Source organism: Eptatretus burgeri, chromosome 13, assembly GCF_056783735.1.
Source record: "Eptatretus burgeri isolate ZD-2024b chromosome 13, Ebu_testis_v1, whole genome shotgun sequence".
Taxonomy (NCBI): Eukaryota; Metazoa; Chordata; class Myxini; order Myxiniformes; family Myxinidae; genus Eptatretus; species Eptatretus burgeri.
This window is the reverse complement of record NC_140973.1, coordinates 7,644,420-7,666,138: the sequence shown is the minus strand read 5'-3', so window position 1 is coordinate 7,666,138 and position 21,719 is coordinate 7,644,420. Positions and strand designations below refer to the sequence as shown.

Below are 21,719 nucleotides of genomic sequence, written 5' to 3'. Positions count from 1 at the left end.
CGGAAAAAGAATAATAAATCAGAAGAAATAAACAGAAGAAAAACAATAGGTTACCCAGTCCATTTCACTGGGTACCCTGATAATTTCCAAGTCAGATGAGAAACTTTCTGCATGTCCCTCGAATACAAAATGACTTTTGAACAGAGGAATCCTTGTGAGCATTAAGTAAAGCACAAATTTCTCACCTCCAGGAATAAATCTCGTGACAATACAAAATGGATCACGAATAGAACCCCAATCCGGTGAACATAAAACACAGGAGGTTGTATTGCTTGAAAGGAAGCAGTCACCAGGGTAGAACACCTAATTGTGGTACATCGGCCCTCCACAGAATGACCCGTTCATTTTCTCCAAAATATCATTTTTACTTTTAAATTAATTTTTCACTTTATACTTTGTGGGTTCAGCAAATACTATTCGTGGTAAAGTTTTAGTTTCATCTAAAACACACCGAAAAAAGGCAATTTCCTGATAAAATAAATGCTTTCATGACCACGAGGTGATCTGAACATAGGTTTCGTTAGTCTAGTCTTCATCACTATCATCCATCCACTGATTGCCAGTGCTGCGCAAGGATCCCAGCAGTGAATGAGGAATCTCCTTCCGTGGGTTTTCTTCCAAATCGGTCTTGACAACCCCTGCCTCTGCCAAATGCCATTCCAGTTCTGGGATACGATTGGGAGGAATGGGCAGAGGGGGTGGAGAGAAAGACAAAGAATTACAAACAACAAAGTCAGAAATTTTTTTTTAATCTCAACAATTGCATCAATTATTTATTTCATTAAAAATAAAAGGCTTCATCAGGAAAAGCAGAATGGAAAAAAAACTGCATTATCTGATTATCCAAAACACACGGCTGATAATGGGTAATACCGAGAATAGATACAACCACAATTATTCCCACCTTCTTGAGGGGTCAGACAAGGAACGATTTTGCCGGTTTAAAAAAAAAAAATTGTTTTTTAATACACACGATCGGGCCGGCATTTTGCTGACGGTCGTGAAGTATGTACTTTTGGAAGGGTCAGGATTTTGGCTGAAGATTTTAACTTTCTTATGGAGAGCGGTAATGTTTGCAAACAACACTGCTCCGCATAAAAAAGGTGGAAAAAGAGATCCCTGCAACGACAGACCAATCAGCCTTCTCTCAATCATCAACAAGGTTATGGAATCCATCATCGCTTCAGACATCAAATCCTTCCTTTCCTCCAATGGCCTGATTTCCAATCATCAATTTGGTTTCAGACCAGGTCACTCGACCCTGGATATGCTGCTTCTGCTCTCCCAACAATGGATGGAGGTGCTCCATGCCAGACATGGTCAGAGCCATATCCCTCGACATATTGCGTGCGTATGACACGGTCTGACACCCTGCCCTGCTCAACAAACTCTCTTCCTATGGTATTCAAGACCATCTCCACCCATTGCTCGCAGATTTCCTCTCCTGTCGCAGCCAACGTGTGGCCCTAAATGGAGTTCTCTCATCCCCTCTTCCTGTCCAGGCTGGAGTTACTCAAGGCAACGTTCTGGGCCCTGTTATTTTTCTGGTTTTCATCAATGATCTCTCCGACTCTCTGGAAAATCCTCTTTATCTCTTTGCTGATGACTCCACCCTCTGTCGTACCATCTGTCATCCCTCAGACCGGCATTCCGCAACTTCTTCACTCACTGCAAATCTGGATAAAATCACAAACTGGTCCAAGACATGGAACATGCCTTTCAATCCAGAAAAATCTTCCACTCTTACGATGTCTCACCGAAAGGATCGTTTGGAACCCCCCCCCCCCCCGCCCACTCCCCAATCTACTTTCTCAACAATCCCCTTGAAGTCCTTTCATTCAAGTTTCTGGATCTCATCATCTGCCATGATCTTTCCTGTGAAAGTCGCATTTCCAACCTGGCTTCCAAAGCCAGTCGTCGGCTGGGCATCCTCCATTATGCAAAGACCTTTCTTGGCACACCTGAGCTCCTGACCACATACAAAGCTTTCATCCACAGCTTGATGGAGTACTGCTCTCTCCGATGGGCTGGTGCTCCTGCCTCACACCTTTCTCGGCTTTACGCCGTGGAAATCAGGACATTTAGGATCATTCGTATCTCCAGTGATGAGGCTGAGTCTTTGGGTCTCTCTCTCACGCTCTCACTGCAGGCAGGTCGGTGGTGTTTCTGTCTTCTACCGTCTCCTCTCCGGCCTTGTCCACCCTGCTCTGTCTGCGATCTGTTCCCCCACCCCCATATTTCCACAGGGTGCTCAAGGTCTGCCAGGAACCCATTTCTGTTGAAACTACCAAAATCAAGAATCACTGCTCACCTTCACTCTTTCATTCCTCTTTTTCCCCACCTTTGGATCAAACTCTCACTCACTTTAATCTCACTCCTCCCTCCAGGTCTTGAAAACAGCTGCTCATCACCACCTATCTTCCCACATCCAAAACCATGATCTTTTCAAACCCCGTTAATCCACCCCAAGTCCACATCTTTCAAATTCCCTGCTTTCCTTCCTGAAAGTCGCTGTATCGTCCATCTTGTTTACCCCATGTACCCTACCCCATTCCTCTCCCTTCCACAGATCGAATGCCTCTGTTCCCCACTGTTTTCTACTTCCCTCTCCTGCTCCCCTTGTTGTGCATTCTGTTTGTTAGCTCTCATGAGCCGAAATATATATATATATATATATATATATATATATATATATATATATATATATATATATATATATATATATATATATATATATATATATAAAACATACATTTACAATCGTTCAAGAATCAGCTGACCATGCAGGCCTTATATGTCTGATTGAAGGTGGGCAGAATTTGGCATTTGGTCACGGTGCCGGTGACAACTTGCTTAATCTTTGTGAAACACCGTGGTTTCTTTACCATTCAGTAACCAATGCGAGCAGACGGGTCACCATGGTTCACGGCCGTCTGAGAGATAGCTGCAAATGCATGCAGAGCACCTATTTCACAGTTAACAGCAGGGCCGCGAATTGATTCCAGACAAGATGAATCAAAGGAAAGTGCGCCACCTCTGCACCATCCTGTCTGATATATTCAAAGTTGGCAGCAACTTTAGTTGTTCACTTGGTGTCACGAGAATGTGGAAACACTGCTGCTGATGCAGTCGTAGGACAGGACACACTGGGTTGCCATTTCTTTCCCAATCGTTGTCAGGGTGCATAACTATGCAATTTGAGCGGGGTACCAGCAGTCAATGACCTACTTTTGAAAAAGTACTGTGGGGTCTATAATGTCCATGAGGCGGGACAGCTTGGTTCACATCCCTTCCAAAAGTACATACTTCATGACCCTGTCTGCAAAGTGCTGGCCCAATGCTATATAACGAGGTCCTACCACAACAGAAATGAAACCACAGAGTTCATAGAACACGATACCCCACACATTGTTTCACAAGGAATCCATACACAGGAGGAGGCCTTTCGGCCCACCATGCTTGCGCCACATAAACACCAGATCAATTTTATCTGTCAAAACAATGCAATTTCATTGGGGGAATGAGGGGAAGAATGTGGATGAGACAATATGGCATGTCCAGGGATATCCGAATGGTGTCAAAGTAAAAATGGGGACACACACCGTATTTATTTCAATTATTCAAAAAAAAAAAAATTTGTTTTTTGCTTTTGTGGGATTTAAAAAATTTTATTTCATTTTTTTCGGGGGGGGGCGCAAGGGGCAAAGGCAGTTCTCAGGTGAGAAACACACATCAACCACACACGACCCCTTGACGAGACCCCCCCTCCACAGACATGACGCTCTGCAAAGACGCACACAATCACCCATCCACATGAGAGCTGCTGAAAAGTCTTATCAACATCCCTCTACCCCTCCACCTCCATAACTTTCCATGTAACTATCTAATTCTAATTTAAACTTATCTCCTGTTTCTGCTGCCGCTACCTTTCCAGGGAGACCATTCGATGCATCAACTCCTTTCTGAGTCAAAGACCCTGACCTTCCTACCATCTTAACTCTCCTCCTCTTTACTCTCAGGCAATGACTCCTGGTCCTGTCACAGTCTAATTTGTTGAAAAGCTCTTCAACACCTATTTCGTCTCTACCTTTCATAATTCAAAACATCTCCCTCATTTCTCCTCATAACCGGCCCCTTTCTCGTGCATGAAGCCCTGTCCCCTTCAGCTGCTCCTCATAGCTGAGTCTAGCTAGGCACGGAATCAATCTCATAGCCCTGTGCTGAATCCTCTCCATGGCATCTATGTCCTTCCGAAGTTGTGGTAACCAAAACTACACACAATATTCTCGATGTGGCCTCACCAAGTGTTCAACAAAATACCGTTCTTCGATTTTAATAAAATATTGATATCGTGTCCAGCCGGTTCAGTTATATCTCACTCCTAACCCAGATGTCAAGTTCGGTCAGGTTTGAGCCGAACGGTTTTACTTGGAGGTGAACAGCCGAGGTTCTCGGGGATTATGGTGTGTCCGGGATGGAGGGCGGCGAAGGCGCATACCAGACAGAAGCAAATGGGTTTATCCTCGAACACACAGCGAATAAACAAACAAGGAAATTGAACAAATGAGGGTTTAATGAAAACAAATCAAAACATGAGGTAAACTAAAACCAAGTAGATTAAACTTTTGGGCAGCAAATACTTTACACATCTATTTATGCAGAAGTGGACAAAGGAAATGGGACTAATCAAGCATTTGTTGACGGAAAGCAATGTGGTTTTGGCAACACAAATAGTTTGAGAAATGAAAAATGTATCGCTTGACCTGTGTGATTGGTTGCACTCAGGCCATCTCATGCACGATGAAAAACACTCACCATCTCTCTTGAGCTTCATGCCACCAAACATGAGAGGTCCCACAAACTGCACACGAATGTCCCCTCCACGGTACACAAATATGGTGGGAAGGTTCTTGACAGGATAATTGGCAATGCATGTGGTGGAGATTGCCTTCACAAACTTTGTGGCAGGAAACTTCCTCGCAAGCTCCGAGAGGTACTGATTGATGAGGGTGCACAAAGGGATCCTAGAAGTCAAGTCAGATAAGAGGACTCTCATGGGGTGAGACAGTTATGCACGGTAGCATAGAATCAATGTTGACCAAGCAGGCCAATCAAATTACAAGTCTGTCTGTGCTAGAAACTACGATGCCATTCCACCAGAGCGAGTTTGAAAACAGGTGTGTATTTTGTCGATTTGTGCAGGAAGTGTGCATGTCGGATTGTAACAGGGAAAGCTCATTTGGTCGGAGAAATAGTGGATGTTTCATGACGTCAGCTTACCCCTGTTTGTACAGATGTAAAACCACCCACAAGTCTGCACCGGCATTGGTGATTTCATCAATGTAATCAGGTCCAGAGATTTCAAGCACCGATCCAAATACAGCTTTCCGTTGTTTGGATTGCAACTCAGCTAGCCGTTGCAGCCTGTAATGGGAGGAAGGAATCACGGAGAAGGGCACAGAAGAGGAAAAAAAATCCTTGTTCTTGAATGTGCAAGCATTATTTAAGGAGATAGTGAAAGTATCGTTAAGAAAATGGTGATTTTTGGAGGGTAGTATGGTTTAAATGATTATAATCATTGAATATTGCGAAAACAAGGTGAAACCCGTGAAATTTTAAACATGGTCTTTTGGGCCAGGTTAATTAAAAATGTTATTATATGCAAACTTGTCTGCTGGAGACACGTTACCTGGACATTATACGACTTGCAGAAAGGATTCGTCAAGTTAGCAACTTCCACTCCCCTCATGTGTATATGTAATCATGTAATCTCTATATTATATATCTTTATAATCATGCCGATCAAAAATCTACACCCCCTTTCAAAATTTTCAACTTTGATTTTATGCAATTCAATTCCAGGCTACAAGGCAACAAAACGTCTTCCACATCGTAACCCACAACTTCCAAGTGAAAAAAACAAATTCAACAAATTTCATACAATTAATTTAAAACGAGTGCGGGCCCGTACGTGCGTGCCCGTAGGTGCGTGGCCGGACGTGCAAAAAAAAAAAAGAGAAAAAAATTAATTGATAATTATCACGTCAATTGTGACGTCATAGTACCGTGTCCTGTCATTGGTTTGGTAAATAAGTGGCCACAACTTGGGAAACACTTGGGAAACAGCTGAAAAGGATGAAGAAGAACGATATCAAACCTTGAAAAGGCACATACTCAGGTCCCAGCGTCAATTGTGACGTCATATCAAACGAAGAAGAAGAAGAAGAAGAAGAAGAAGAATTGTCACGTCAATTGGGCAAAAAAAAGAAGAAAAAAAAAAGAATTGTGACGTCAATAGTGACGTCATTGCGCCGCGTCCTGTCATTGGTTGATAAATAAATGGCCGTAACTTGGGAACCCCTTGTCCGATTAATAGCGAACGTTGTGAGCTTCATACTTAACGCGTGCACATGAGAGAATAGGAAACAACAACAACAGCAACAACAACAACATTATACCCTGGCAATTTGGAATCCGTGTCGTTGCCGATGACCCTTTTGCTTCCGTTTTTTTTTTGTTTCCGGTTTTTGTCATGGGGAATGATGCATGCCGGGAGATAAAGGCATCGTCGGAGACATGAAAGACCCAAATAATATCAGACATGGTGTATATTTCCTCCACTGATTTTAATAAAGATATCTCCCGCATCATCAAAAAATAATTTTTAATCGTGATTTACATTATTTGATCGCTGATCCTGAATCCAGGCCGAAATAACCGGAAATTGCGTATGCAGTTGTGAACAAGTTATAGGTAGTCAGAAGAGAATGAAGGAAGAATTATACGTTGGCTTCTCGTATTTATTTTTTTAGACGAGATCCTGTTCTAGGCGGTGTAGTTGTCGTTGTGAAGGTAATGTTGAGGAAACATTAATTTTTTTTAGATGAGATCCTGTTCTCGGCGGTGTAGTTGTTGTTGTGAAGGTAATGTTGAGGAAACATTAATTTTTTTTAGATGAGATCCTGTTCTCGGCGGTGTAGTTGTTGTTGGGAAGGTAATGTTGAGGAAACATTAATTTTTTTTAGATGATATCCTGTTCTCGGCGGTGTCGTTGTCGTTGTGAAGGTAATGTTCAGGTAATATTAATTTTTTTTGATGAGATCCTGTTCTCGGCGGTGTAGTTGTTGTTGTGAAGGTAATGTTGAGGTAATATTAATTTTTTTCGATGAGATCCTGTTCTCGGCGGTGTAGTTGTTGTTGTGAAGGTAATGTTGAGGTAATATAAATTTTTTTCGATGAGATCCTGTTCTAGGCGGTGTAGTTGTCGTTGTGAAGGTAATATTGAGGTATAATGTTGAGGTAATCTTAATTTTTTTCAGATGAGATCCTGTTCTAGGCGGTGTAGTTGTTGTTGTGAAGGTAATGTTTCGGGAATATTTATTTTTTACAGATGAGATCCTGTTCGAGGCGGTGTAGTTGTTGTTGTGAAGGTAATGTTGAGGTAATATTAATTTTTTTTCGATGAGATCCTGTTCTTGGCGATGTAGTTGTCGTTGTGAAGGTAATGTTGAGGTAATATTAATTTTTTTAAATGAGATCCTGTTCTCGGCGGTGTAGTTGTTGTTGTGAAGGTAATGTTGAGGTAATATTTATTTTTTCGATGAGATCCTGTTCTAGGCGGTGTAGTTGTTGTTGTGAAGGTAATGTTGAGGTAATATTAATTTTTTCGATGAGATCCTGTTCTAGGCGGTGTAGTTGTCGTTGTGAAGGTAATGTTGAGGTAATATTTATTTTTTTAGATGAGATCCTGTTCTAGGCGGTGTAGTTGTTGTTGTGAAGGTAATGTTCAGGTAATATTAATTTTTTTTGATGAGATCCTGTTCTCGGCGGTGTAGTTGTTGTTGTGAAGGTAATGTTGAGGTAATATTAATTTTTTTAGATGAGATCCTGTTCTCGGCGGTGTAGTTGTTGTTGTGAAGGTAATGTTGAGGTAATATTAATTTTTTTCGATGAGATCCTGTTCTCGGCGGTGTAGTTGTTGTTGTGAAGGTAATGTTGAGGTAATATTAATTTTTTTAGATGAGATCCTGTTCTCGGCGGTGTAGTTGTCGTTGTGAAGGTAATGTTGAGGAAACATTAATTTTTTTTAGATGAGATCCTGTTCTCGGCGGTGTAGTTGTTGTTGGGAAGGTAATGTTGAGGAAACATTAATTTTTTTTAGATGATATCCTGTTCTCGGCGGTGTCGTTGTCGTTGTGAAGGTAATGTTGAGGTAATATTAATTTTTTTTGATGAGATCCTGTTCTCGGCGGTGTAGTTGTTGTTGTGAAGGTAATGTTGAGGTAATATTAATTTTTTTAGATGAGATCCTGTTCTCGGCGGTGTAGTTGTTGTTGTGAAGGTAATGTTGAGGTAATATTAATTTTTTTCGATGAGATCCTGTTCTAGGCGGTGTAGTTGTCGTTGTGAAGGTAATATTGAGGATTTTTTTTTTTTAAATGAGATCCTGTTCTTGGCAGTGTAGTTGTTGTGAAGGAAATGTTGAGGTATAATGTTGAGGTAATCTTAATTTTTTTCAGATGAGATCCTGTTCTAGGCGGTGTAGTTGTTGTTGTGAAGGTAATGTTTTGGGAATATTTATTTTTTACAGATGAGATCCTGTTCGAGGCGGTGTAGTTGTTGTTGTGAAGGTAATGTTGAGGTAATATTAATTTTTTTTCGATGAGATCCTGTTCTCGGCGGTGTAGTTGTCGTTGTGAAGGTAATGTTGAGGTAATATTTATTTTTTTAGATGAGATCCTGTTCTCGGCGATGTAGTTGTCGTTGTGAAGGTAATGTTGAGGTAATATTAATTTTTTTAAATGAGATCCTGTTCTCGGCGGTGTAGTTGTTGTTGTGAAGGTAATGTTGAGGTAATATTAATTTTTTTCGATGAGATCCTGTTCTAGGCGGTGTAGTTGTCGTTGTGAAGGTATTGCTGAGGATTTTTTTTTTTAAAAATGAGATCCTGTTCTTGGCAGTGTAGTTGTTGTGAAGGAAATGTTGAGGTATAATGTTGAGGTAATCTTTATTTTTTCAGATGAGATCCTGTTCTAGGCGGTGTAGTTGTTGTTGTGAAGGTAATGTTTTCGGTAATATTTATTTTTTTCAGATGAGATCCTGTTCGAGGCAGTGTAGTTGTTGTGAAGGTAATGTTGAGGTAATATTAATTTTTTCAGATGAGATCCTGTTGTCGGCGGTGTAGACTTATCATTGTGAAGGTAATGTTGAGGATTTTTTTTTTTTTTAAAGATGAGATCCTGTTCTCGGCAGTGAAGTTGTTGAGGTATAATGTTGAGGTAATATATATTTTTTCAGATGAGATCCTGTTCTCGGCGGTGTGAAGGTAATGTTGAGGTAATATTTATTTTTTCATATGAGATCCTGTTCTCGGCGGTGTCGTTGTCGTTGTGAGGGTAATGTTGAGGTAATATTTATTTTTTCAGATGAGATCCTGTTCTCGGCGGTGTAGTTGTCGTTGTGAAGGTAAGGTTGAGGTATAATGTTGAGGTATAATGTTGAGGTAATATTAATTTTTTTTCGATGAGATCCTGTTCCAGGCAGTGTAGTTCTCGTTATGTCACCAGTACTTGCGCGCGCCATGGCGAGTTGCTGGGTTCTGCGATTGCCTCATCAAGTAGTCTCTCGACTTCAGATGCAATGAACTTTGCATCGGCATTTATGTATCGCCGCCACTTGATGGCTCTTACATTTGCAAACAGCGAGAGTGATGATACTGCAGCGGTAGTTAATACGCTTACTGTCAAAGGAGGTTTTTCTCCACCATAGGGTATCTCGACCTTTGAGTGCTGCTTTAATAGGTCCTGTCCCAAGATGAGATCTGCACATCAATCTTGGAGAACCAGTCACTTGACAGCACGATAAGTGAATCCTGCTATGGCTCGTTCGATTTTACAATATCCCTGTACTCTGGACTGTAACGAGGTTGAAGGCATGGTTACTATATTTTCGGCTGGGGAGACCTTCCATTTCTGGTCTTTTACCAATGCGCTGCTCACAAAACTCTGAGCTGCCGGTGTCGATCAATGCTTCCGCCGCATGTCCATTGACCTGTACTTTTGCAATCGCTTTTGAGAAGCAACACAGTGAAGCGGCCACCAGCTACCCTAGAGTACGTACAGCCGCTGACGTCGATTTATTTATCTTCGCGGCAGACCAGCATACCTCAACGTAATGTCCCTTCTTTCCACACTTGTCACAAGTGGCATCCCTGGCAGGACGTTTGTTTCGTGGATGCCTCCTCTACCCACAAAAAAAAAAACCATAAGCAACCGTGGCAGCTGCAGAGGTGGTCGGCGAGGTCGAGGTATCTGGTTCCTCGGGTGAATTTTTCTCTTCCCTCGTTTCGAGAGGAACTCGTGGAGCTTTTCGTGTTCCCACGGTGGCCTGCAGGACTCGGATGGTTTCTGGGCCACGTCCACAGCACGGGCTTGGTTGAAAGCTGTTTGAAGGTCCAGTGGCACGTTTTCCAGCAGGTGCCGTCGTATGTTCACAGACGGCAGGTGAGACGTGATTTATAAGGGTGTTCGGCCTGTCCCGGTGAAGATCCTCGATGACTGTGACATAGACTGTTCGAGAAGGTGCGGTACCAGTGTTGCCATCGCATCTCCGCCGCACTTGTGTTGGTGTCCACATGCAACTTCTCCGGTTTTTGGACCTTGTCCATTGGTCGATTGAGGTAATCGAGTTAATTAAATGGTGATGGAAGAAAGAAACCGTCTCCAGTTTATCGGCTTTAATTCACTCCATAAAAGCAGCCACGACAAATATCGACAAGACACAGTAATAAGTAATCAGATATGATAGAGCGATAAGTAAAGAGTACATTACTCCAGTGATTCTCTAAAATCCTTCCGTGTCTCATTACAGCTGCGCTCGGCGCCAAACGACGACGTGAGCTCCGATCAAGGCCCACTGAATGTCAAGCCTGCTTTACCACTTCATCCGGAAACCAAGGTTACGTCACGGAAACCGGAATCTTCTTCTTCACTTTCTCACACCAATGCATGGTTCTCATTGGTGGAGAGGGTGGGGTGGGGTGATCTGAGCGCGCATGCGCACTGCGTGCAAACCGGGAATTAACCCACTGGTCCCACTTGGTTGTTGTTGTGCTTTTCACCCTTGAATCTTGAGGTGACGTCACATTACCCATAAGGTAATGCAGAACCACGAGAGAGTGTAGTATTCGATGGAGAAAGTCTCCACATTTCCTTGAGACACTCCACACGGTTTACCTCATCAACCAGAAACACGGACACGCCGTCGGCACTAGTTTACTCAGTTAACATCACCACAATGGTTAAACGTTAAAAAAAAACTGTTCGTGAAAGAAAACTATGATGTTTTACTGAAATGAGAGCGAGAGATGAACCTTCAGAGTTTAGGCTTTATTCCATTTGATTAGAGCCGCTTCTACGGGCACATCAGGGGATACAGGTGCAGCAAGGAGTTCATAAGCAGTTACGTATACATGTGCAGTTAATCATTGCAGACAATCCGCGTAAGCACGGAGTTCGATATAATCTCCATTCTCACCAGTCAATGAGCACCTTCAGTTAACGAGCATCAAGTGAACAGCCGATGTAAATGGCAATGCCCCGGGGACAATCACCCCGTGCCGCGGAGACCTCCCCTTATACGCGAGACGCACAACATGTGATCCCGCGTCATGTCCCTCAATTCACCTCAATTCACCACATTCTCCTCACCTTTAAAATGTAACTAGGGGCCCATCTTACACACCATGATTGCTTTAGCACTATAGGAGTATACATTTCAAGCAACGCGGACTAATAGATCTACAGAAGCATACATGCCAAGCAGTGATTATTTTGAGTTGTCGGAGCATGGAAATGAGCATCGATATATGATATAATGGGCATATAGGAGCATGAGCAGCGAGAATGCCGATAATCCCCTTTACAGATTGAGTCGTCGAGGGGGCCTTATTCGTCGACCTCTCCGGGAATAAACGGCAGTTTCACTTGAGGGAGACTCCCGATCCTCTTGGTGAGCCTCGACTTGTGCCGGGGATGACTCCTCGATCGCTCTCGGGTGGAACGCGGCAGCCCCGTCGCCCGGCGGAGTTCCTGGGGGGGAAATGTCAGAAGGAGGAGTGCCAGAAGGTGGTGTACCGGCGGGAGGAGTACCTGAGGGAGCCAGATGGCGAACCGACACAGTGGTCTCCCTGCCATCCGGGAGCCTGACATGAGCATACTCTGGATTAGTGTCAATGAGTTCGACCCCCTCCACCAGCGGTTCATACTTGCTTTGTCGTACCGGGCGTTTCATGAACACTGTACCGGGATGGGTCAGCCAGTTGGGCACCGTTTGACCGTCAACATAACGTCGTTGGTGAGTAAACATTCGTTCGTGAGGAGTGGCATTTGTGGACGTGCAGAGCAAAGAGCGTATGGAATTCAGAGCGTCGAGAAGGGCAACCTCCCACCGCTCGGGGCCCAGTCCTCTCGATTTCAGCGCCAGAGTTACGGCTTTCCAAATTACTCCATTATACCGTTCCACCTGCCCATTTCCCTGTGGGTTGTAACCCGTCGTTCGACTAGTTGCTATGCCGTGCTCTAATAGGAATTGTTTTAGCCCGGCCGACATGAAACACGGCCCTCTGTCTGAATGTATGTACGAAGGTCTCCCAAACATAGCAAAGAGGTCAGAGAGACATTTTACGACAGTGCCCGAGGTCATATCCGAGCACGGAAACGCGAAAGGGAACCTTGAATATTCATCAACAACGGTGAATATGTATCTGTTGTCTGTTTCGGTCGGCAGGGGCCCTTTGAAGTCGATGTTTAGTCTCTCGAAGGGGGAAGTGGCCTTGATCAGTCTGCCAGATGCCGCGCCATAGAATCTGGGTTTTAGTTCAGCACAAACAGGGCATGAAGCATTCATTTGTTTAATATCTTCAACAGAATAGGGAAGATTTTGTCTGCATATGAAATGTGCCATCCTGGTTACCCCTGGGTGGCACAGAGACACATGGAGGTCTTGCAAAGCCTGACTGATTGTTGCCAAACTGTAGACCCGGGAGAAGGTATCTGCAGCAGGGTTTTCTTTCCCGGGCCGGTAAACAATGTCGTAGCTGTAGCAAGCTAGGTCTATCCGCCATCTCATAATTTTTTCATTCTTAATTTTCCCGTTATTTTTCCCATCAAACATGAATGCCACGGATCGTTGGTCCGTAACGAGCGTGAAGTGGTTTCCCAGTAAATAATGTCTCCATTTCCGCAGCGCTTCAACGATGGCGTACGCTTCCTTCTCTATCGCTGAGTGTCTCTGCTCGTTTCTAGAGAGAGTTCTCGAGAAGAACGCGACCGGCCGCCCAGACTGATTAAGTGTAGCAGCTATGGCGTGATTTGAAGCGTCGGTCTCCACCACAAAGGGCACCGAGCTGTCGATCGATAAAACCACGGACTTACTGATATCATCCTTGAGATTGTGGAAAGCTCTTACAACAGCGGCATCTGGTGGAAAGTTTTTGCAATGCACTAGGGGATGTATTTTCTCGGAGTATTGCGAAATCCATCTCGCATAGTAAGCGAACATCCCGATCACCCGGCGCATTGTCTGCAAGTCCTGAGGTGGTGGAAGCTCACGGAGCGGGCGCAATCGCTCAGAATCAGGCTTAATTGTGCCGTCGGCTATTGTGTAGCCGAGAAGGTCAATTGACCTTGCCGAGAATACGCATTTCTCGTAGTTGAGAGTCAGATTATATTTTCTGGCAATGCTCAAGAATCTGTCCAGATTCCTATCATGTTCCCTCTGATCCCTACCGCACACTGTGACATTATCCACGTAAACAAAAGTGTCTTCGAGGTTTTCATCTGAGATGATGTCGTCCATAACCCGTTGGAAGCAAGCTACTCCATTCGTGACACCGAATGGTATCCTTCTGAACTGGTAGAGGCGCCTCCCTGCCTGGAATGCAGTGTAAGGTTTGTCTTCCTCTCGGATGGGAATTTGATGATAGGCGCTTCGCAAGTCGATGGTACTGAATACCTTATAATTGGCCACGCGTTCGACCATCTCATCTATGCGCGGCAGGGGGTAGGCGTCGAGTTGGGTGAAGCGATTGACCGTTTGGGAATAATCGACAACCATTCGTTTCTTATGGTTCTGACTGCTGGTTACTAACACCTGTGCGCGCCATGGCGAATCGCTCGGTTCTATAATTCCCTCCTCCAGTAATCGCTTGGTTTCCGAAGTGATGAAATTCATGTCAGCAGTGGTATATCGCCGCGATTTGATCGCTATCGGTTTGCAGACCGGCGACAAGTTAGCGAACAGCTGGGGGGACGTCACCTCTGCGGTGGTCAACGCATTTAAAATTAGACGAGGCTTGCTTCCTCCAAAGGGTATTTCGACGCTTGTGTGCTGCTTGAGGACATTATGACCCAGAATTACGTCTGCGCACAAATCACGAAGCACCAGTACCTTTACATCCCGATGCGTGTACCCTTTTACGTCCAATTCAACATTGCAGTACCCTCGTACGCGGGATTGTAGTGAGGTGGCGGCCATGCATACCGTATTGTCAGTCGGGTGGATTACCCATTTCCTGCCCTTCACTAGCGAGCTGTTGACGAAACTTTCAGAGCTACCGGTATCAATCAGTGCCTCAGCCATATGCCCGTTAATTCGTACGTTGATGATAGCCTTGGATAGATTCCCCGGGGAGGCTGCAGTCAATTTATTTTGCGAGTAGAGAGCCGCAGAAGTGGGTTTATTTCTCCTTAGAGTAGATTTACATACCCTGGCATAATGCCCTTTCTTGTCGCAATTCATGCATGTGGCATCTCTGGCGGGACATTTTTGACGAGGATGCCTTTTGTACCCACAAAAGAAGCATTTACCAACCGGAGCAGTTGCTGAGGAGTTTGACGAGGTCTGGGTATCCGGCTCCTCGGGTGTTTCTCCATCCCCTATGTCTGGCTGTGTCTGTGCCAGTGGGGTTCCTTGGGTTCCCATCGTAGCAGCGTTCATTAGCAGCATCGGTGTCCCAAATGACTCAGATTGCTGCTGAGCCGTATCCATCGCTCGTGCCTGATCGACTACCTTGTCAAGAGTGGGTTGCGCTTTCTCTAGTAAGCGTTGCCGTATGTGGGCTGATCTGAGTCCTTGGATGAATGCCTCCTGTGTGGCTTCCTTTCGGTGTTCCTCGGCGCTTACCGCCCGGAAGCTGCCGTCTTTTCCCAGCTGATTCAGAGCTTGCAGGAACTGATCGATTGTCTCCCCGGCTGCTTGCTTGCGTGTGTTGAGAAGATGTCGTATGTATACCTCGTTCTTGGGCTTCACGTAGAGCGCTTGCAGCACCTCGATCGCTGCTTCGTAAGTGTCGCACTCCGAGAAGAGCCTGTACACGCTGGGCGAGATATGATTCACGAGGGCGGCAAATTTGTCAGCTCCCTCCTCGATGATGGTCAGATAGTGTGAGAAGGAGCAGAACCAATGCGACCATTTCATTTCTGCGTCAGTCGCGTTTGGGTCTGCGTCGAACCTCTCTAGTTTGTAGATCTTGTCCATCTTTGGTTGAGAGAGCCGAGAAAACCAAATGGAATAAATTGAAATGAGAGCGAGAGATGAACCTTCAGAGTGTAGGCTTTATTCCATTTGATTGGAGCCGCTTCTGTGGGCACACCAGGAAATACAGGTTCAGCTAGGAGTACATAAGCAGTTACGTATACATGTGCAGTTAACCATTGCAGACAATCCGCGTAAGCACGGAGTTCGATATAATCTCCATTCTCACCAGTCAATGAGCACCTTCAGTTAACGAGCATCAAGTGAACAGCCGATGTAAATGGCAATGCCCCGGGGACAACCACTCGTGCCGCAGAGACCTCCCCTTATACGCGAGACGCACAACATGTGATCCCGCGTCATGTCCCTCAATTCACGTCAATTCACCACATTTACAAGTACAGTCCCAGAATCGACGATAAATACGAAAAAAACCACAGAAACGGAACAAGGTTGGAGGCGCGAAGCATGCCGGGATATTCCGAAGCCACGCCTCCTCTCCCATTGTGAGTGTTATTTAATTTACTCGAAAACGATGACCCGTTCATGTAAACGTGGACACACTCATTCCGAGAGGTGTGCCGTCTCCTAAAACCACAATGTTAACGTGGGAACGGGTGGTTGTTTGATTTTGGGGGGAAAGGACGCGGTTTGAGGAGGTTCGGGATGTTAAAATATCTATTTGTGTTCGAGAAACATCGTTTTACAAGCTTTTGAGGCCGTTTGAAGGGAATTAAAATGATGACGTTTTAAAAAATGTTTCCCATCTTGAAATGCTCTCATCAAATGCTGTGATGAAGTAAACTGGCTTTGGCTCGACGGGACGAGAAACATCTGGAATGTGAGTGTTATGAAGTGAGAAGAAACACGGCGAGTGGGACCCGGAACAGGTGTTTCCAACGACGTCCGCTTTTACCACATAAAATAAACAATCAAACGGAGAGCGATGCTGCGCTGCGTCAGCCACAGTGCCAAACGTGTGATGTAATTGTTTTGGAGATGGACTGTACGGCGTTTACACCTCGGGTCCATTCACTTGTTTTTCTTCATGCAGGCAACATTTATTATTTCTTTGTTGTGTGTGTCATTGGGCCGCGAACAGTCTCGACCTTCTTGTCCAATACGAGATTCGCCACCACCCTTTTGAAAACCTTCTCCCCAATTTTTCCGTGAAGGTTTGGGAATGGTCCCTCCGTTGATTCGACACAAGGAGTCATAATGGATTTTACAATGTTGTGCGATACCTTAACGAGCTCCAAATGAAGGATTTTTCTGTGTGGGACTACACCGAATGGTGCACCGTTTGGGTATGTCAATATCTCTGAGCTTGATTTTGCAGATGATGCTGTCATGTTTGTGGAGACTGGATATCCTTTTGGGGGCCCCCAAGGTGCTGAAAGAGGAGGCAGAGCCGCTGGGAGTACGGGTTTCCTGGGTCAAAACTATGATCCAGGCTTTCATTCACATCTTGGATGCTGCTGTCTTGTCTGTACCTATTTGTGTTTGAGCATGTTGAGGTCATGGAGAGATTCACTTGCTTTGGCAGTGATATTCATGTCCGCTGGCTGTGAGTCAGAGGTCAACAGACATCTGGGTCTGGCCTGGGGAGTCATGGATTCACTGAATCATGAGGTGTGGCGCTGCCGGTGTCTGTGCGGGAGGACGAAAGTCCGAATCTTCAGGTCCTTGGTGCTTCCAGTCTTGCTCTGCAGATGTGAGACTTGGATTCTGACCAGGGATCTGAGACGGAGACTTAATTCCTTTGGTACCAGGTCTCTTCGGAGAATCCTTGGTACTTGCTGTTCGGACTTTACTGTGTAGTTTAAAACCTTAACTGTCTCCAAATAAGTTACTTTACTGTGTGGTATTATCCCTTAACTATATCCAAATAAGTTACTTTACTGTGTGGTATAATACCTTAACTATATCCAAATAAGTTACTTTACTCTGTGGTATTATACCTTGACTACATCCAAATAAGTTACTTTACTGTGTGGTATTATACCTTAACTATCTCCAAATAAGTTACTTTACTGTGTGGTATTATACCTGAACTATCTCCAAATAAGTTACTTTACTGTGTGGTATTATACCTTAACTATCTCCCAAGAAGTTACTTTCCTGTGTGGTATACCTTAACTATCTCCAAATAAGTTACTTTTACTGTGTGGTATTATACCTTAACTATCTCCCAAGAAGTTACTTTAATGTGTGGTATACCTTAACTATCTCCAAATGAGGGATTTTACTGTCTGGTATTATACCTTTACCATGTCCAAATAAGTAACTTTTCCGTGTGGTGTTATCTCTGTGTGTGCCTGTCTGTGACCGCTGTTTCTCGACAACCACTGGTCCGATCTAATCGAAAATTGCCAGGTATATTGTTGGGGGGACCTGAGCATGTGCCTTTTCAAGGTTTGATATTAATCGGACAAGTGGTTCCCAAGTTATGGTCATTTATTTACCAAACCAATGACAGGACACGGTGCCATCACGTCACAATTCTTTTTTTTTTTTTTTGCACGTACGGGCATGCGAAAGCGTAGGAACGGCCTGTGTGATTGTTTCTGGCACACGGTTTGAAAGGTTTTTTTTTTTTTTTTTAATTTTTTGCACGTACGGCCATGCGCATATGGGCCCGCGAGAGCGAAGGAACGGCCTGTGTGCTTGTTGTTTCTGGCACACGGTTTGAAAGTTTTTTTTTTTAAATTTTTTGCACATACGGCCATGTGCGTACGGGCACACGAGAGCGAAGGAACGGCCTGTGTGCTTGTTGTTTCTGGCACACAAAGTTTTTTTTTAATTTTTTTGCACATTCGGCCACGTGCGTACGGGCACACGAGAGCGAAGGAACGGCCTGTGTGCTTGTTGTTTTAGCATGCGGTTTGAAAGTTTTTTTTTAATTTTTTGCACATACGGCCATGTGCGTACGGGCACACGAGAGCGAAGGAACGGCCTGTGTGCTTGTTGTTTTAGCATGCGGTTTGAAAGTTTTTTTTTTTTAATTTTTTGCACGTACGGCCATGCACGTACGGGCCCGCGAGAGCGAAGGAACGGCCTGTGTGCTTGTTGTTTCTGGCACGCGGTTTGAAAGTTTTTTTTTAATTATTTTTTATTTTTTGCACGGACGGCCATGCATGTACGGGTACGCGAGAGCGAAGGAACGGCCTGTGTGCTTGTTGTTTCTGGCACGCGGTTTGGAAGTTTTTTTTTTTTCATTTTTGCAAGTACGGCCACGCACTAACGGGCTCTCACTAGTACCTTCAATTGCTCCAAATAATTCCAGCAATCTCTGTGTGTGTCTGTCTGTTTGTCTGTCTGCGACCGCCGTTTCTCGACGACCGCCGGTCCGATCTGATTGAAACTTGCCAGGAATATTGCCGGGGACCCGCGGATGTGCCTTTTCGAGGTTTGATATCGATCGGACGAGCCGTTCCCAAGTTACGGCCATTTTATTGCTTTTTCAGTGTTGAAAAGGTGTATATATGGCAGCAGAAGGTGTCGTTCCACCTTCTCATGCCAATTTTTTCCCAAATTATTAATAACCAGACGACCACCAGTCCGATCGGATTGAAACTTGCCAGGAATATTGCCGGGGCCCCGCGGATGTGCCTTTTCAAGGTTTGATATCAATCGGACGAGCGGTTCCCAAGTTCCGGCCATTTATCTTTCGACCAATGACAAGACATGGTGCTATGACATCACAAATGACGTCACAATTGTTTTTTAATTAATTAATTTATTTTTTTGCACGATTGACGGTCCGATCTGATTGAAACTTGCCAGGAATATTGCTGGGGACCTGCGGATGTGCCTTATTAAGGTTTGATATTGATTGGATAAGCATTTCCCAAGTTACGGCCATTTCTCTGTCGACCAATATCTGCGAGAGAGGGGGACGGGAGAGGGGAGGATGAGAGTGGGGGCAAGGGAGGAGGGGGAGAAAGGAAGGGCGAGACTCGGGGGGAGCGAGAGGGGGCAACACAATTCTTCTTCGTTTGATATGACGTCACAATTGACGCTGGGGACCTGAGTGTGTTTCCCAAGTTATGGCCATTTATGATACGGTTGGTCCAATCTAATTGAAATAATGCCCCAATCCAGTCGTCGATTAAGCACCTACGGGCCCGTACTAGTAGCTCCAAATAAGCGATTTTACTGTGTGGTATTATACCTTAACTGTCTCAAAATAAGCGATTTTACTGTGTGGTATTGTTGCGAATTTAGAGACCTATCGCACACAACATACAGGTCCTACAGATCAGTTATATCGGTAAGTATGTGTTTTATAGATAGCTTCCTTTCCCTTGTCTCATGGGTAAATAAACGTTTGTGCGCTGTGAGTAACTTTTGATAGTTGTGCTTTCCAATAAAAGGAAATCCGAACATGCAACAATAGCAACGGGTTACTACAGTTCTGCAGAAAACAACGACAACCCTTTGACTCGGGATTCTCCGTGCGCCGAGTGGGGGAGGGGTCGAGCCGTGCCGGAGCGCATAAAAGGGGAGTCAGTCAAACGGAACAGGAGTCTGTCTGGCTGGTCTTGGTCGTCGTCTTTTTTCTCCTCCTCGCGATAGAGAGCCTGAGGAGCCGCAGCAGCTGGTCTGGAGGCTGGGCAGAAGCTGGTCTGGGTTGTCGTCGTCTTTGTCCTCCTCATCATGAACGAGAGCTCGAGCGACGCCAGTCCCCGCAAGAACCGTAAGGGTCGCTCGCCGGTGTCCGGGTTCGGCTCGCCTCTCGCCGGACCGAGTCAGCTTGAAGACCACACGAGGTGGACAGGTCCAAGACAGACCCTGGTCTTCAGCCCGACTGTCCTCCGGGCTGGAGGTCCGAATAAAGACCATACGGTCCTTTTCTTTGGGTGTGTGCGTATGTGTGTCCGTGGGCCCGTCTGCTAAGTAGTGAATTGTATCAGTGCTTTTTGCCTGTATATACGTGCATTCATTAATATTCGGTTTAGTTCTGCCGTTATGTGCTCCCCTCATCCCGCCAATGTAAATAAACACCCTCATTTGTTCAATGTTTCAACTGGTTCGTGTCCATTCCTTCCTTGACTGAGCCTGCTGTGTGTTGGACAATTAGCCAGGCCATTGCCGTTGTAACGGGATATTTGGGGCCCACGGATCTCGGCGATCAAACCGCTCGGATTGCACACGGAATGGGTATGCAGAGTGGCTTGTTCTGTCCGGGAGCCGTCGAAGGTGAATTTCCCCGGAAGGTTCCAACCTTCCGTGGGTTGGAAAAAACCACGTGGGTTTCTATCTAAAATTCCAGCAATCGGTGTGTGTGTGTGTCTGTCTTTATGCGACTGCCGTTTCACGACAACCGCCGGTCCGATCTGATTGAAACTTGTCAGGAATGTTGCTGGGGACCCGCCGATGTGCCTTTTCGAGGTTTAATATCAATCGGACGAGCGGTTCCCAAGTTACGGCCATTTATCTGTCGACCAATGACAAGACACGGTGCTATGACGTCACAATTAATGTTTATTTATTTATTAGGAGGGAGCGAGGGGGGGCAAGAGAGAGGGGGCATCATAATTCTTCGTTTGATATGACGTCACAATTGACGCTGGGGACCTGAGTGTTTCCCAGATGTTTCCCAAGTTATGGCCATTTATGATACGGTTGGTCCGATCTAATTGAAAAAATGCCCCAATCCAGTTTCATTTACGAGAGCGAAGGAACGAAGCTGCACATACTGGCACACCTCATCCACAAGAGAGGGTACTGGCATGAGAGAGGGGAAGAGAGGAGGGGGGGTGAAAAAGTGCCCCAATCTCGTCGTCGTTTACGCTCCAACGGGCCCGCAGTAGTTTAGTTAACTTGAAATTGTCAATCGACCCGACCCCGCGTGGTCTGTCATTGGCGAACTTCGGTCCAATAAGGGACCCGTACTCTTCGGACTTTTCCGAAGAAGTACGATCTGAATTCCGGACGATCAGTCGAGCCGACTCTGCAGCTCCATCTCGCGGTCGTGCTCGCGGTTGACGCCCGGCCCCGCAACAGTATTTTACCTTGATTATCTCCAAATAAGCAATTTATTTTGTGTTAAATTAGTTGGGATTTAAGGCTAATTTCTCCCAGTATGTGATGACCTCTGTGACCTTTTCCTACGTTTTTGCATTTATAAAACCGGTGATAAAAAAGAAACAACATTTCAACAACAAGAACAGCAGAAACCG

General features: G+C 45.0%; 1 protein-coding gene across 1 annotated transcript; it reads right to left on the bottom strand.

Moving 5' to 3' along the window:
• Nucleotides 1-238: 238 nt before the first annotated feature.
• LOC147013775 (phosducin-like protein 3) lies at nt 239-5,697 on the bottom strand. Its single transcript, XM_085851606.1, has 4 exons — nt 5,690-5,697; nt 5,281-5,424; nt 4,816-5,024; nt 239-665 (listed from the first exon to the last, which is right to left on the bottom strand). The coding sequence occupies exons 1-4, from the start codon at nt 5,695-5,697 to the stop codon at nt 526-528; spliced, it is 501 nt and encodes a 166-aa protein (XP_085707732.1). The 3' UTR covers nt 239-525.
• Nucleotides 5,698-21,719: the final 16,022 nt, after the last annotated feature.

Coding starts and splice junctions, on each gene's coding strand:
- LOC147013775 (XM_085851606.1), bottom strand. Junction 5,025..5,280: donor TTACATCTGTACAAACAGGG/GTAAGCTGACGT, acceptor CTTGACTTCTAG/GATCCCTTTGTGCACCCTCA. Junction 666..4,815: donor CATGAAGCTCAAGAGAGATG/GTGAGTGTTTTT, acceptor ATCGTATCCCAG/AACTGGAATGGCATTTGGCA.